General features: G+C 46.1%; 1 protein-coding gene across 1 annotated transcript in view; it reads right to left on the reverse strand.

Annotated features, from left to right (window-relative positions):
* enpp2 (ectonucleotide pyrophosphatase/phosphodiesterase 2) overlaps nucleotides 1–17,652 on the reverse strand; it is a 115,604-nt gene that overhangs the window by 41,924 nt on the left and 56,028 nt on the right. Inside the window, exons 13-15 of the mRNA XM_068032197.1 lie at nucleotides 14,579–14,687; nucleotides 10,729–10,854; nucleotides 4,763–4,794 (exon numbers count right to left, since the gene is read on the reverse strand). Of these exons, the coding sequence (XP_067888298.1) occupies nucleotides 4,763–4,794; nucleotides 10,729–10,854; nucleotides 14,579–14,687 (267 nt within the window). The remainder of the gene's footprint in view (nucleotides 1–4,762; nucleotides 4,795–10,728; nucleotides 10,855–14,578; nucleotides 14,688–17,652) is intronic.

Raw genomic sequence — 17,652 nt, forward strand, 5'->3', positions numbered from 1 at the left:
GCCCTATACTCTTGGCTGGGGAATAGATATTTACCATGGGATAATCAGAGAAGAAAAAAAACAGAAAAACAGTTAAATAGAATTATTAGGCAGTGGGGAAGTAACTTTGTAATAAGTTATATAAATCACTGGAAAGATTGGGGTAAGCTCTTGCAATAGAGAATGGAAGGCGAGGTTTGCTGTGACTTCAGAGACTCGGGGCGCGGAACTGGGCTTGGTAGCACCCGCTGTTTGGGCACTGCAGGTGCCATTTGTGAACCAAAATGGTGTGCACCCCGCATGCACGCACACACTTCTCCAGTGAATCGCATCTAATGTGATGCCTAATGTATCTGGAGCTAACATCTGCTGGAAGTATGCAGAGCAGGCAGATCATGACATCACATGACAATTTGATGTCTGCGCTGCCATTCTGGAGCTCAACGCTTAACCTCACACAGCTGAACATATGCTCATCAGCAGGAAGGACCACCCCCACCAGCTCTACTTAAAAAGGTTGATTCCTTCTGGCTGTTGCTATGATTCTACAACGATTTGGTACTTTTCATAGTTGTTACAAGTTACTAACATCTACATGGAATGGTGTGGCAGGTGCTGCAGGAGTTTGTGCTGACTTCAAGGCTTCTGCACAAACCAGTTGCTCCCTGACATGGATGCACTAGGAGACCTTCCCCTTGGAATGCAGCATGATTTGGAGAATGAGCAGAGGGTATGCAGAACAGGATAAGCTGCTGGAAGAGGAAGGAGAAGGAGGGCTCTCAGTAGGAGTCTATATTTGCTTAGGTTCTTTAGGAAGCATATCTGTTGGAGAAGAGATTGCAGGAAGGCTGTGACACACTGTGAGCCCTTTGAACACTGGGACCCACAGTCATGATGGCAGCAGTCTGAGCTTGCTTGGCAGCACTTATACATTGGGTGGTTGCTGCTTGAGCTACATTGCTCATCAGATCTGTATCATGACTGGATCCACAAGTGTATACGTGGATTGGCCACCACTTCCATGTTGGGCCTTGTGCCAAATTGGTGCTGGACCCCTCCATGCTCCTTGACATTGAACACAGGCTTTCTGGCAGGCTTCCCAGTTGTGTATGCCCATCAGGGTTCTTCTGCAGGCAGCCTCAAAGTCCACATCTAAGTCCTCGACAGTGGAACCCATGCACATCCTCACCCTCCGACAAGCTGAGATCTCCGTTATCCTTGCCCCCTGCCCTGGCTGCAGCCCACTTGTGCCTGGTGTCTCACCAGATACAAACACTGCCTCTGATCTATCCTCTAAGATACATGCAATGTCAGTATTTGAACTGGTGACTGCAAGTGTGAAATCAAGTAACAGTTTGTCATCATCATCACTCTCTTCCTGGTCTTCCTCAACTGTCTGGCCAAATTGTACTTCTTGGGTATCTGAAAGGAAAAAGGCACAAGGGTAAGGTTGTGGTGACAGGAACAGGGAACAGGGGACGGGGGGAAGTAAGCGGTGCATGATTACGCCATCTGCAGCTTGTAAACCAGATGAGATTATGAGATAAAGGGGAGTATGATGCAAGGAAGGAGGAGTGAGTACAGGTATACCATCATCTTCAATTGATTCAGCCCCACTGCTGGCCATGGTCTCAGCCGTGGCCGTTCCAATAATGGCCAGCACCATCTCCTTCATGGGGGTCTGGACATGTAGGCTGCCTGTTCTCTGGTTAGCTCCTGCTGCCTTCGGATGTGTGCCACTTTGTCTTGCAAGAGAGAGGGAAGTGTATCAGTGAGTGTTGTGTAACTTGTTTGCATAATGTGGCTGTAATGGTTGAATAGTTGGCAGTGTTTGCAAGCTATGAGATGTGGGTATTAGGCTTCCAGGACTGCTAAGTGAGTGAGGGCGTGGTAGAGCATGTGAAAGTTAGGTATGAATTTTGATTGAGAGAGAATGCTGGTCGCTGACTGATGGGAGTGTGGTGAATTGAGCAGTAGCTGAGCCTAGTGGTGCAGTTGGGAGGATAAATAGCATTTGCGAATGCATTCACTGACCTTGACCATTCATGTGAGGTCACTGAACTTCTTCTGGCACTGCATCCAGATCCTCAGAGTTTTACTCCTGTCATTGAACTCAGCAGCTATTTGCTCCCATTGCCTTTTGACCATCTGAAAACCTAGCAGCTCCTGAAAACCGTGGAGCCTGCTTACTCCCATGTTGTACCATTCACCTTTTCCCAGATCAGGTTCACTTTCTGCACAACTGCCAGTACCTGTTCCAGCCACAATGTACTTCCCCTTTAAGAGGTGCAGGCTAACTTTTGGAAGTTAAATTTTGGGCCCCCTGCAGATCGGTGCAGCCAATGAACAGCACAGTTAGCTCTGGCTGCAAGCAGCAATCATTCAAATGAACAGGTGGCACAAAGATAGTGTCAGCATTTCAATCAACTGGGGTGGATTAATTGCACATTGGGATCTCCATGCCTGTTTTTGAGGGTTATTCAATGTAGGTCCCTGTAAGTTTAAGCAGCTGCAAAAAGCTCCAATTCTGATTCCAAATATAGAAGCGGAGAATATGGCAGTACAAAAGTCACTTCTACACCAACTGGGATGTGATGCAGATACTGCTAGATTGCTAAGTGTAATACAAGTGTATTCTGTAGCATAAAAGTCCCATTTCCTCTTCCAGCCCAGCTCAAATCATCAGGGAAAGCAGATGTTTACCTGGTTCTTCATCGCCCCGTAATTTTCCACTCTAATCATACCATTAAGTATATGAAGCTTCCCTTGACTGTTTTGCTGCCACAATGTTTTCAATATTTTTTAAAACTTCAAAAAATCCTGCCCCCTTGTTCCTATTGCTTCAAGTAAGCAGGTAGCAGCTGATCACTGACTAACACTGATAGCAAAATGATTGAGCATCTCCATTCCATAGTGGCAGCCACAAATATCTGTCACTCTACGCGCATGTATCTTTTCTCGCATCTAAAGCAGTTCAAATTGGACAAATTGGATGAATTTTTGTTCCTATTGAATTAATCCAGTTCAATTACTTGCAGGTTCTAGGCAATGCCCTCATAAAATGGCTGCTGTTCTATTTAAACTGTCAAAGTCTTATGAGACCAAAGGGGAATTTTATGCTCTTGCCCACAGCGGGTTTGGAGGTAGGGAGAGTATATAATCGGGTGGGATGGTGGCGGTGGGGGGGAGCCCTGCCACCATCCCGCCTCCAATGAAATTAAGTCTGGGGCAGGAAGGCCTATGAACGGCCTTCCCGCCCCACTGTCCATTTAGGCCCTTAAGTGGGCAATTAATGACCAATTAAGAGCCTCATCCCACCGCCACCACAATTAGTCAAGCGGCAGGCAGGCCCGTCACTGCACAGGAAGCACGGCAAGAAAAACCGTGCGGGCCAGATCCGGGAGGGTGTCCCTCGTTAAAAGGCACTTAGTGCCTGAACAAGGGAACCAGCATTGGGAAGGGGGGGAAGGGCCAGGTGGGAGCCAAGCCCCTGCCCTTGCTGCCGACCCCCCTACAACCCACTCCCCCACAACCCCCACCCCGCGAGACCCCTGCTGCCCTGACTCTACCTGTGGCCTGAGTCCAGCGCCCGCTCCTTGGCTTCAGGTGGGTCCTCCACTGGCAGCAGCCACCACCTCTGCAGTGGCGTTGCTCAGTTAAAGAGCTGCCAGCCTCTGATAGGCCAGCAGCTCTCAGAGGGCAGGACTTCCATCACCAGGGTCCTTGTTCCTGTGGAAGGCCTGCTGCATTCCAGTTAAGTACCTGATTGTTACTTGACTCGGCGGACCTCCCACAGAAGGGGGCAAAGCAGGGTTCTCAGTTGAAACCCCCGTCACCAGGATAAAATCCCGGCTCAAATCTGTTAAGGATATCGCCTGAATATGGATAATGGATCTGTGTTACTAGAGCATAACTTTTTTTTAAAATTCTTTCATGGGATGTGGGTATCCCTGGCAAGACCAGCATTTGCTACCCATCCCTAATTACCATTGACGTGCTAGGCCATTTCAGAGGGCAGGTATAAGTCAACCACATTGCTGTGGGTCTGGAGTCACCTGTAGGCCAGACTAGGAAAGAATGGCAGATCTCCTTCTCTAAAGGGCATTAGTGAACCAAATGGGTTTTTATGATAATCAATGATAGTTTCATGGCTTTCAATTCCAGATTTTATTAACTAATTGAATTTAAATTCTACCAGTTGCCATGGAGGAATTAGAACTCCTGTCCCCAGGACATTAGCCAGGGCCTCTGGATTACTCATCCATTGACATTACCACTATGTCACTGTCTCCCCCGTCTAACCTAATCCCAATGGTTAGATATCAAATCGTGACAGTAAAATTCAAGTGGTTTATAAAAGGTGATTTGAATCCAAGAATTAGTTTATCAACTTCAACTCATACTGGGTTATAATAATTAAAGAGAAAATCAGCTCCAATCAGCTTCTACTTTGTTATGATTGGTTGTCTGGTATTTTTTATTAAGCAGCAAAAGAAACTAATATAATTTGAAGAACAATATTACAATCCTCAAAATGTAATCTTCAGTGATTAGATCAACATGTGAGAAAGGGTCTTCTGCTTCTGCACTTGCCAGCTTTTAATTTTCTGCCTGTTCACTTTAATGGACTGAAACCCATGGGCCAGTGAATGCAGAAGCAGAAAATCCCGACTATGAACTGTATCTGAAGTAGATTGCATGATTACTCAAAATACAGTAAGCTTTTAATTTATGTCCTTGTTTTTAAATGTTGACTTTCAACTATGCATTGCTATATACTCACAGTAAGGTTGGCCACCAGTGCTTTGGGATCATCTGTAAAGAAAGGTAATTGCACTTTTAAAAGGGGCAGTAATATAAAAGGATCCCCATGGGTTACTGAAGAAACAAAATTTAGCCAACCATAACTATATTCACAACTGATCATAAACCAAGCGATGGCAGTAACAATTATATCATGCTCTAATTAGACTACATCAAGCCACATAGTATATAAACAATGATGCCAGCAAGTTACAAGGGAACAGCTTACAAATTCTCATGCAAGGAGTGCTTATCAGGAATTCAGGCACAGAGATCAGCACAATCTATAGGACTTTCTGCCCATTACTTTTAATGCACGGACAATCCTGCAAGATCCATTTACCTCTTTGTCCAAATTCTTGATATGTGCTCCCACCATACTATGTGCTGCGATGGGAGTTCAGATTCATAAAACTCCCCTACAATGTCCACTTGTATGAACTGCTGAATGGTGGCAAGGGAGAATTCTGTACCTGCACACACAAACGTATGCAGGGAGCAGTGCACTCCACCCTCCAACAGTCAGCAATATTTCTATCAATAGAAAAGAGCAGAAACATAGAAACATAGAAAATAGGAACAGGAGTAGGCCAGTCAGCCCTTCAGGCCTGCTCCGCCATTCAAAAAAGATCATGGCTGATTGGTTAATTCAGTACCTTGTTCCCACTTTCTCCCCATATCCCTTGATCCCTTTGGGATTAAGAAATGTATCTATCTCCTTCTTGAATATATTTAATGACTTGGCCTCCACTGCCTTCTGCGGTAGAGAATTCCACAGGTTCACCAATCTCTGAGTGAAGAAATTTCTCCTCATCTCAGTTCTAAATGGCATACCCCGTATGCTGAGACTGTAACTCCTGGTTCTGGACTCCCCAACCATCGGGAACATCTTCCCTCCATCTAGCCTGTCAAGTCCTGTTAGAATTTTATAGGTTTCTATGAGATCCCCTCTCATTCTTCTAAACTCTAGTGAATATAGGTCTGGTCGACCCAATCTCTCCTCGTACGTCAGTCCTGCCATCCCAGGAATCAGCTGAGTAAATCTTCTTTGCACTCCCTCCATGGCAAGAACATCCTTCCTCAGATAAGGAGACCAAAACTGCACACAATACTCCAGATGTGGTTACACCAAGGCCCTGTATAACTCAGTAAGACATCCTTGCTTCTGTACTCACATCCTCTTGCAATGAAGGCCAACATACCATTCGCCCACACCTCAGCACCTACAGGCAGTGGTCGCGATGGTGATCCCACGGGCCATCGATCTGGTCGGGGGGTAATGACTGCCGCTCCTCCGGCCTGGGTATTCTGCTGCGGGGAGGTAACTTCACCATCTCCGAAGTTAAGGAGGTGGTGGGCGGCCGCCTCCTCGTAGCAGACGTGATGTACAACAACGCTCCGCTCCGGTTGATCAACGTGTACGCCCCGGTACAACGCAGCGAGCGGCTGACCGTCTTCCAGCAGCTCCCACTGCTGCTGGCGACGTCCAGGCCGGTCATCCTAGGCGGTGACTTCAACTGCATCATCGATGCGGCTGGACGATCCGGCAGTGACGACAGCAAACTGGACGCTACGTCCAGATTCCTAATAGAAACAGTTAAAGATGCCAAACTGCACGACGTCTTCAGCAAACCTGCAGACGGAGCGCAGCGCAGATACACATGGTCAAGATCGGACGGGTCTGCCCGTTCCAGGATTGACTTCCTGTTTGTGTCCCGTGCTGTCACGGTCGGATCCACCGACGTCAAGCCGGTGTTCTTCTCCGACCACTGCCTCTTACTGGCCGACTGTCACTTACAGGACGACCAGCGGGTTGGCAGAGGGACGTGGAAGCTCAATGCGACACTGCTGACCCCAGAGAACGTTGAGGAACTCAAAAGGGATTACAAAGGTTGGAGGACCGTGAAACCCCTCTTTGAGTCTCCAGTTCACTGGTGGGAAGCGATAAAGGAGAACATCAAGAGGTTCTTCATCCACAAAGGTGTTCAGAAGGCGAGAGAGAGACAGAGGGAACTGTCCCGACTCCAGAAAATTTTGCAAAATCTACTCCGGTTGCAGTCAATGGGGGTCGAGGTCAAGGAGGACCTCCAAGAGGTGAAGAGCCAGCAGGCCTCGCTCTTTGCCAAGGAGGCCTCCAAGATCATCTTCTGGTCCAGAGTACGCTCCATCGAGCAGGATGAGACGTGCTCGCGTTACTTCTTCCAAAAGGTACACAGAGAGAGCTCTGTTATCAGCAGCCTGAAGGAAGAAGATGGCTCGGTAACGTCTTCGCAGTCCGACATACTAAGGATCAGCAAATCCTTTTATGCTGGGCTGTATGACGCGAAGCCCACAGACAGCAGAGCCTCCCAGTCCTTCCTGTCATCTATCACAGAGGTCCTAGATGACAGCAGGAGGGAGAGACTGGACAAGCCGTTAACTCTGGACGAGCTGACACAGGCCGTCGAGTCTTTCGAGACGAGTAAAACCCCCGGGAGCGACGGCTTACCGGTCGAGTTGTACTCGGCCCTGTGGGACTGGGTCGGCCCGGACCTGCTGGAAGTATACGAGAGTATGCTCCTGGCCGGCAGCATGTCAGAGACCATGAGAAAAGGCATCATCACCCTCATTTACAAGCAGAAGGGGGAGAGGGCAGAAATCAGAAATTGGCGGCCCATCTCACTGCTTAATGTTGATTACAAGATTCTGTCCAAAGTCATAGCCAGTCGAGTCAAGTCTGCTCTGGAGTTGGTGATTCACCCCGATCAGACCTGTACTGTACCCGGCAGGAAGATCTCTGATCGTCTCGCGCTACTCAGGGATACGATCGCCTACGTACGGGACAGGAGGGTGGACACCTGCCTCATCAGCCTGGACCAGGAGAAGGCTTTTGACAGGATATCGCACACCTACATGATGGACGTGCTTTCCAAAATGGGGTTTGGGGAGGGAATCTGCAATTGGATCCAACTGCTCTACACAAACATCAGTAGCGCAGTGTCAATCAACGGGTGGGAATCTGAAAGTTTCCCGATCAAATCTGGAGTCAGACAGGGCTGTCCTCTGTCCCCGGTCTTGTTTGTTTGCTGTATTGAACCCTTTGCTGAGTCTATTAGGAAGGATGCGAGCATAAGAGGGGTGACAATCCCAGGCAGCGGAGGCACTCAGGTCAAAACCTCCCTGTACATGGATGACGTCGCCGTCTTCTGCTCGGATCCGCTGTCCGTGCGCAGACTGATGAGCATCTGCGACCAGTTCGAACTGGCCTCGGGAGCCAAAGTTAACCACGGCAAGAGCGAGGCCATGTTCTTTGGGAACTGGGCTGACCGATCCTTTGTCCCCTTCACCGTCAGGTCAGATTACCTGAAGGTGCTGGGGATATGCTTCGGAAGTGCCGGGGCGTGCACCAAAACATGGGAGGAGCGAATAGCCAAGGTACGACAAAAGTTGGGCATGTGGGGGCAGCGATCTCTCTCCATTGTGGGTAAGAACCTGGTCATCAGGTGCGAGGCGCTCACGTTGTTGCTCTACGTGGCGCAGGTCTGGCCCATACCCCACTCCTGCGCCGTGGCAGTCACCCGAGCCATTTTCCGCTTCGTCTGGGGATCTAAAATGGACCGGGTCCGGAGGGACACGATGTTCAAATCTCTGGACATGGGCGGGAAAAATGTACCCAACGTGGCCCTCATCCTGATGACCACCTTCGTGTGCGGCTGCATCAAGCTATGTGTAGATCCCCAGTACGCAAACTCCAAGTGTCACTACGTGCTGAGGTTCTATCTGTCCCCGGTGTTGCGAAGGATGGGCCTGGTCACATTGCCGCGGAACGCACCATGCAGTTGGGCGGCGCCGTACCACCTATCCTTCGTGGAGCAGTTTCTGCGGAAAAACACCTTTGACCACCGGTCCATCAGGCAGTGGTCTGCACGGAATGTCCTCAAGGCCCTACGGGAAAAGGAAACGGTGGATCCTGTCGGATGGTTCCCCGAGCAGACCGTCAAAGTCATTTGGCGGAATGCCTCATCACCAGAACTTTCAAACAAGCACCAAGACGTAGCTTGGCTGGTGGTGAGAAGGGCCCTCCCCGTCAGATCCTTCATGCACACCCGAAGTCTCGCCCCCTCCGCACAGTGCCCCCGCGTTGGCTGTGGTGGGGAAGAGACGGTCGCCCACCTCCTCCTGGAATGTGCCTTTGCAAAGCAGGTGTGGAAAGAGATGCAGTGGTTTTTGTCAAGGTTCATCCCAAGCAGCTCTGTAACACAGGAGTCTGTGCTCTACGGGCTGTTCCCAGGGACGCACACCGAGACAAACATCAACTGCTGCTGGAGGACTATCAATTCGGTGAAAGACGCCCTTTGGTCTGCCCGAAACTTGCTGGTCTTCCAGCGCAAAGAGTTGTCCACCACCGAATGTTGCAGACTGGCACATTCCAAGGTCCAGGACTACGTGCTGAGGGACGCACTAAAGCTTGGGGCAGCCGCAGCAAAGGCTCAATGGGGAAAGACCACAGTGTAAGGTTCCCCCACCAAGCTGGACTGAGGGGCTGGAACCATGGAAAGCCCCTCGAACTGTATCGTTAATATTCTCAATTGCTGTAAATGTAAAACTGTAATTGACATGACAATTGTGAAACGGAAGGGTTGGGAAGAAACTCATGACATTATTGAAAGAAACTGATCTCTTTTGCAATGTTTGTATTTTGTCGTGCTGTTTGGAAACTGTTTGGCAATGTAATTTTTACAGATTTTTATGAATAAAGTATATTTTGGAAATAAAAAAAAAAAAAAAATCATGGGCTTACGTGCTGAGGGATGCATAAAGCTTGGGGCAGCCACCGCAAAGGCTCAATAAGGAAAGGCCACTGTGTAAAGTCATCCCGCCATAGTATACCGACGGGCTGGAACCCGTGTAAAACCCCTCGGGCTGTATGCACCAAAAATATTTTTGCTGTGTAATCACTATGCAAATATACTTCTTTTCTTTTGGGCCTCCTTATCTCGAGAGACAATGGATACGCGCCTGGAGGTGGTCAGTGGTTTGTGAAGCAGCGCCTGGAGTGGCTATAAAGGCCAATTCTAGAGTGACAGGCTCTTCCACAGGTGCTGCAGAGAAATTTGATTGTCGGGGCTGTTACACAGTTGGCTCTCCCCTTGCGCCTCTGTCTTTTTTCCTGCCAACTACTAAGTCTCTTCGACTCGCCACACTTTAGCCCTGTCTTTATGGCTGCCCGCCAGCTCTGGCGAACGCTGGCAACTGACTCCCACGACTTGTGATCAATGTCACAGGATTTCGTGTCACGTTTGCAGACGCCTTTAAAGCGGAAACGTGGACGGCCGGTGGGTCTGATACCAGTGGCGAGCTCGCTGTACAATGTGTCTTTGGGGATCCTGCCATCTTCCATACAGCTCACATGGCCAAGCCATCTCAAGCGCCGCTGACTCAGTAGTGTGTACAAGCTGGGGATGTTGGCCGCCTCGAGGACTTCTGTGTTGGAGATACGGTCCTGCCACCTGATGCCAAGTATTCTCCGGAGGCAGCGAAGATGGAATGAATTGAGACGGCGCTCTTGGCTGGCATACGTTGTCCAGGCCTCGCTGCCATAGAGCAAGGTACTGAGGACACAGGCCTGATACACTCGGACTTTTGTGTTCCAAATATACATTGCATATAAAATGGAATGGCAAGAGTTGTGAGACACCTCATGTTCTGTATCGAAGGAATCTAATCTCTTTTGTACTTTCCGAAATGTCAAATTTGAACTGTTTTGTTATGTATTTTTTGCAAATTTTTATGAATAAAGTATATTTTTGGAAAATAAATCACGGGCTTAACTGACTTTTGAATCAATTAAAGGCAGAATTGTAATAAGAACAATTGATAAAACCAGCTTGAAGGATCATAATTACTATACCTAACACTGGAAATCAAATATTAACGAGAAAATCAGACCTATCTAAATTTACTTACATCTGGCATTGTTACTGTATCTAGAGCGAATACGTCCCAGAGATCCAGGGAATAAAATGATGTCATCAACAGTAGAGAGGTAGTTACTCAAAAATTCAGTTTTTTCACAGCTTGCCTCTTCCATTCCTTTAAGATAAATCAAAAATATCACTAATTATTCTTTTCTTTTTCAAGATTAATATGCAATTGGATATCGGGTTCAATTAGCTTATACTGTGTTCAACCAGTACTTCATACATTGATATATTCTTCATGTTTGCTGAGTATATTGCCAAGGTTATGAATGGTTTACACTAGGGCGGAGGAAAGAAAGAAAGAGAGTGAGTGAAAAAGAAAGAGGGTAAGAAATAGAGGGAAAGAGGAAAGGAGAGAAAGAAAAAAAGAGACTTGCATTTATATAGCACCTTTCATGACCACCAGACATTTCAAAGAGCTTTACAGCCAATGAAGTGCTTTTGAAGTGTAGTCACTGTTATAATGTAGGAAATGCAGCAGCCAATTTGTGCACAGCAAACTCCCACAAACAGCAATATGATAATGATCAAGTAATCTGTTTTTGTGATGTTGATTGAGGAATAAATATTGGCCAGGTCACCAAGGATAGCTCCCCTGCTCTTCTTCAAAATAGTGCCATGGGATCCCTTACATCACCCAACCAGGCAGATGGAGCCTCAGCTTAATGTCTCATCCGAAAGAAGGCAAAAGTTTGCTGGCTGTGGAATTATGAAGAAGGCCACTGGATGCCTATTCTGGGAAGGATCATGCACTACTGTGAGGTTTGGAAGCAGGATGTTGTTTCAGTTCTGCTACTCTGGTTGTTTGGTTTGCTCTGCCTTTTATTCTGGGAAATGGGAAGAGGGATGCCAAGTAGGACTCCAAGATCAGAGCCAGGGTGCCTGGTATTTCTGCAACACATGCAAATTTATTCTTGTAATAAAATTGGCAAGAAACATTTGATACTGAAATTCAGGAACAACAAAACCCAACTGGAGATTCGTTCTACATGTAGAATTCAATTAGAGAACACAAAGACTACTGGCAATAATGTTTTGACATTCTTTTTGTGCAAGGGCACCTGAATTGGCCTTACATTTAAATTTTCACTTTTTTTGTGTAAATCCCCACATTAACTCATACTTTAGTTACTGTTTAACTATGTAGCGATAAGCAATCTAAGCTATTTTAACCATTATAGTTAAACTGTAAAATAGTGCTTACCCCAGCCTTTATAATAGACTCCAAGCTACATCAGTGATATTTATTTATCGGCTATAAAATCTTGTAATGCTAATTTCATAGTTAACTCAATCTTATAATTTACTTGAGTTTGTTCAGGGTCTCATTTTTGGCATTCTCACTAAAATGAATTCCAATTGGCTGTTCATAGTGATAATGGTTTGTCTTAGCTTCTTTCCCTAATTTCCTTTTCTTTTTGTGTTTTCCCTTATTTCAAGCCTCCACTGGGAATCAAGCACCTTACAAATTTCATTGGGTTTTCTACTGTTGCTTCAAAATATCTGAATGGGATTGTGGTATTCACCCTGTTTATAGTGAAATATGTGATTGATAGGTTGTGGAATTATGTGGGATACATCGTCTACTTTTGGAGAGGGTATTATTTCCAAATGTTGTTGTAAAACTAAATGACAACACATTCAACACATTAAAATGGCAATCTCGCCTCCAGTTCCAATTGGATGGTTTCATTAGACTTGTCAGAAATACAGCCAATCTGAATGCACCTGTAATAATAGTCACTTCTCACACCTCAAGCAGGTTATTAAGCATTTAATAGTATCGACAATTAACGTTATTCAGCCAACTGTGGAGAATGTAGAAAATAGTAATTTTGCCTTAACAATAAAAACCCACTTCACTGATACACTGACAAGTGCTGATCGGTTCTGTAAAATTTAGAAGTTGTTGAGCTAAACTTTTATCTTCTGTAGGTTATAAAATATAGGAAAGTGGATTGGCCATGCGACCTTTCCTTTCCAGTGAACAGTGAGTCTACTGGCTGCCCATTATCTTTTTTGGAGCCAAAATTCATAAATTTTTAAACTGACTAATTGTACTCTGCAGTGTCTTGATAATTCTGCAGTCCATATTTTGTTGCATATTTCCTGTATTTGTTGACATATCAACTATCAATAAAAAATGTTTTCTGATAATTGTAGCAGTTTTATATTCTTTACTTTTGTTTAGGTGACTGTTTTTGGAGGTAGGATTGGAAGAATTGTGTCACTACTTGCAAGAGGTCCTTTGCTGCATTACAAATAAGTTCCCGTTGTCACATATGTAGTGATTGTGACGACACAGATCTGCCAGTTGCACACATGCTACTGCTGGAGGGCACCTCCTCACCATGCCCACTGACCCGGACCACAATTTCTGCATTGTCCCCCCAGTCAACACACACTGGATTTTGTGCAGGAGGTAGGGTCCTGGCACTGGGCCAAAAAGGCAGCGGGAGCGCCAACTCTGCACTTTTACAGGCCCCTGGAGCGATCCTCCGGTCTTTGGCCATCAGAGTAGAAGGTTCCCCGTCCCTTTAAACACTTAATAGGGACGGAAATCCTGCCCCCAAGAGCTGGACCAGAGGTAGGCGAAGTGGGGTCACCGAGGCTGGTCTGGAAGGCCCCGGCGAGGGGGGATGGGGGGCTGGGCGTTCGGTCCGGGGGAGGGAGGTCCCAGGGTGTGCAGTGGTTCCTGGGGGAGGGGGTCCTCCATGGGCCATGAATCGTCCATGGAGGAAGGACCCCTCCCCGCAAGCCCGCAGGGAGGGTGCCTCGTTTTCCAAGGCGTCCTCCCCGCACAGCAGAGGCACCCCCCCGGCCACTAGTAAGATCCCAGTGGCAGCGGGAAGAGGCCCTTAATTGGCCATCAATAGGCCACTTAAGGGCCTCAATTGGCTTCTGGAAAGGAAGGTCTATCACTCCCCCCCCCACCCCCGGGTAGATCGACCCCAGCAGTCCTGGCATCATGTTCTGGGGTGGCCGCTGCCACTCTGATTCTCTGCCTCCCCCTCCCCGCCCCATCTCCGCCAGGGAACCCAACATCGGCTGAGAACAAAATCCAGCCCACTACGTTTTCCAAGCTCTCCTTTTGGAACAGCCAGATAATAACTTACTTATAACTGGCCAGTTCTCTTCCTTAAATCTTTTGTTTTCCCCAGTCCTGTCAAAACCGTTTTGGTTGTTGGCACAATGTCCACCACCTTGACGACACACTTATGTGCATGTCACTTTGCTCACTTACTTGGCACACATTCACCATTGCCAATAAAATTTGTGGCAAAGATCTGTTACAGAGTTAATGAGAAGTTGAAGTGAACATCACTTAAATGAGACTGACTCTGTTGCTACAACAACATAAAAGCAAAATACTGCTGACGCCGGAAATCTAAAATAACAGAAAATCCTGGAAATACTCAGGAGGTCTGGCAGCATCTGTGGAGAGAGAAAAACAGAGTTAATGTTAACATTACAGACCTGAAATATTACCTCTGTTTTTCTCTCCGCAGGTGCTGCCATACCCGCTGACTCTATTGCTGTTGATTTATTCATGTGTACGATTGTGCACTCCACAACTAGATTAACACATTTTACAAATTAAATTACTCAGTAGCTGCTTGCCAAGTGGTAAAAGATCATTATTGCAGGTGCCTCATGATTAGTGGTTTTAAAGAAAGAAACAACCAATGAAACTGCAATCTCAGGAAACACACATTTTAAGAACATTTATTGCTTGCCTTTTGATTCGTCATTAACGGCAACAAAAAAGTCTCTGCCACTTATTGAGAAAAATAAGAATGTTAGCATCCAAAAGTTCAGCTGATATAACATCTTACCGTGGTCTCCAAGAAATATGATATTGACACAACGATGCAGTTTCATCTGTTTAAGTCCGTTCATCAGCTGCCCTACAATTCTGTCTGTTGTTCGCAGTGCATCAGTCACCTAAACATTTAAACAGAAACATAGAACATCTGCTAAAAGAAACCATTTGCTTCCTTTTGATTGCCTAACAAGGCTACGTCATAAGCCAATTCACTACTTAATACAACATAATTTTGCTCTACAGAACGGTCAATAAAGTTTAATTAATTCTTACCTTTAACTAAAATACAGCCATCCTTCATTTTAAACAACCAGACTTTTCAGCATGCTAAATGCAGTTACAAGCTATAAAGCAACTTTGTGGTACCAATTCATCACATTTTTTGTCTTTGTGTTTTTTTATTAGTTTTGCACAGAGTACACTGTTCTGGAACCAAAGAGGGAAATTGACAAAAACTTGCTGAAAAATAGCTTCTCTTATTGTGGCCTCAAGATTTTAAAGAGTTGTAACCTTTAATTTGTGAGTGTTGTTGAAAGAATTATTAATACTGCACTTATAGCAGTAGAAAAAAAGCAATATTTTAAAATAAAATGCACAGTTCCTTTAAACCTTTTATGGCCCAGAATTTTACAGTCCCCCAACGAGTGGCTTGATGGCAAGGAGGGATGAAAAATTGAGTGGGATGTGGGGGTGGGAGGGGGTGGCGGTTCCCAACGCCTTCCTGCCTCCACTGTAATTTTATGCAGGGCGACGGCAGCAAGAAACGGCCCACCCGCCCCAGGCCAATCAAGGCCCTTAAGTATATACATATAAACTTACGAATAAGGAGCAGAAATAGGCCATTCGGCCCCTCAAGCCTGCTCCGCCATTCAATAAGATCATGGCTGACTCTGTTTCTGTTTCGAATTCCTCACTCCCATCTACCCCCGATAATCTTTGATTCCCTTGCCTAACGGGAATCTAGCTACCTCCGCCTTAAAAAATCTCAGTGACCCCACCTCCCCTATCTTCTGAGGCCGAGAGTTCCAAAGTTGCACAACCCTCTGAGACAAATAATTTCTCCTCATCTCTGTCCTAAAAAGGCGACCCTTAATTTTAAAACAGTGCCTCCTAGTTCTGGACTTCCGCACAAGAGGATCCTTTCCACATCCACCTTGTTAAGACCATTCAGGATCTTATATACTTCAATTAAATCTTGCCTCACTCTTCTAAACTCCAGTGAAAACAAGCCCAGTCTGTCCAACCTTTCCTCATGATACAACCTGCTCATACCAGGTATCAATCTAGTAAACCTCCTCTGAACCACCTCCAATGCATTTACATCCTTCCTTAAATATTAACTGCCACTTAAGGGTCTCCTCCCGCCACTGCAGGTATTTTACCTGTGGTGGCCAGATGGTAAAGGCCCCAAGAACGCTGCCTGATAAAACCAGGTGGCCTTCTTGCAGGTTGGGGGGAGGGCCACCCCTGAAGCCCCAACTGCCCCCAATGCACAACACTCCCCATCTGCCCACAACCAATCCCGTTTGCCTTGCTGGGGCCGGCCAATTGTGCCCGGCGAGGTCCCAAAAACTTACCTGAGTTCTGGGACCGTCCTTCCTCTTGCTTCCGATGGCTGGGTGTAGTCCCAGCAGTGGCCACTGCTCCCGGTGGCGCTGCTGGTACTAACAGCTGCCGGCCCATTGATTGGCCAGCAGTTCCATTAGGTGGAACTTCCTGCCTCAAGGATGTGGAAGTCCTGACCAAGACCAATTAAGGGCCTGGGGAGCCATGCCGGGAGTTTTTGCTCCCCATGCCCAGCGGAGGCAGGCTCGTCCCAACTTTTGGATGGTGGGCAGGGCCTCCCGCCCTGCATAAAATTACAGACATGGTATCTTCTTTCATACTTTTATGTAAAGACAGATCCCATCAGGACAGACCAAATCTCCTCCATATTCTCCAACAACTGAATACAATGACTAAATAGAACACATACCAATTTTAACAAACAGAAAATCTTGCAAACCATGAATCAGGCTGAGCTCAATTTCCAATATGCATTCCCACCACAAGAAACTACACCAGCAGCAATAAATCATAAAATGTACCCATGTACACCTCAGCTGCACTGAATTCAATGGCAACTTTGAAATCCCGAAAACTTTAAATTAGTGCCAAACAATCAATTATTAAAATTAAATGGTGCTATTCAGACATGTTTCTTGATATTATCAACAATAATTCCTTTCAATGAGACTTTAAACTGTCTGCTCTGGTGATTGAGGTGAATGCTAAAGATTTGAGATCCCTCAACAACAGGGTTAGCACCTCTGGCATTCCTGGAGATTTCATCAAATGACCTCCCATCTCCAACTATCCTGCCCAGTAAAACAGAATATTCCCTTTATTTCAAATTTTTTATAATTAATAAAGTGTTCAAAGTGATTGAAACTATTTTGTTATTGTCCCTATGATTTTTCCCCTGAGTTACTCGCAGCAGTGTCCAGGAGATTAATCTCCAATTCCTGGGGACTTCAGGGCAATCCTGAAGAGCAGATAATTGTCCCACTGATGTGGGCAACTGTCTTCGCTCACTCAATATCATAAATGAGAATGCTATTATTATTTCAACAAGTTTATACTTTATATGGTGGTTCTCAGATAACTTTCAGTTCTGGGTCAGGTCAACCTAACTATATGTAAGACTGGCTCATCCTTCACTCTATAAAACAGCAGTGTGTAAACACCAAATAATTCAACTTCACTTAAACAAAAATCAAAGCAGCTGGCATCAATTACTTGAGTACTTGAAAAAGTTAAAGAATGAACTAGAAGGAGAAATTGGACTTAGCCAGTAGCGGAAAGCAGGCTCATAGCAAATAGACAGAACATTTTACACCCCACCTGATTTTCTTTTCGAAACACAGAAACATAGAAACATAGAAAAGTAGGAGCAGGAGTAGGCCATTCGGCCCTTCGAGCCTGCTCCGCCATTCAATACGATCATGGCTGATGGCCCAAACTCAGTATCCAGTTCCCGCTGTCTCCCCGTATCCCTTAATCCCATTAGCCCTAAGAACTATATCTAACTCTTTCTTGAATATC

Source organism: Heterodontus francisci, chromosome 5, assembly GCF_036365525.1.
Source record: "Heterodontus francisci isolate sHetFra1 chromosome 5, sHetFra1.hap1, whole genome shotgun sequence".
Lineage (NCBI taxonomy): Eukaryota > Metazoa > Chordata > Chondrichthyes > Heterodontiformes > Heterodontidae > Heterodontus > Heterodontus francisci.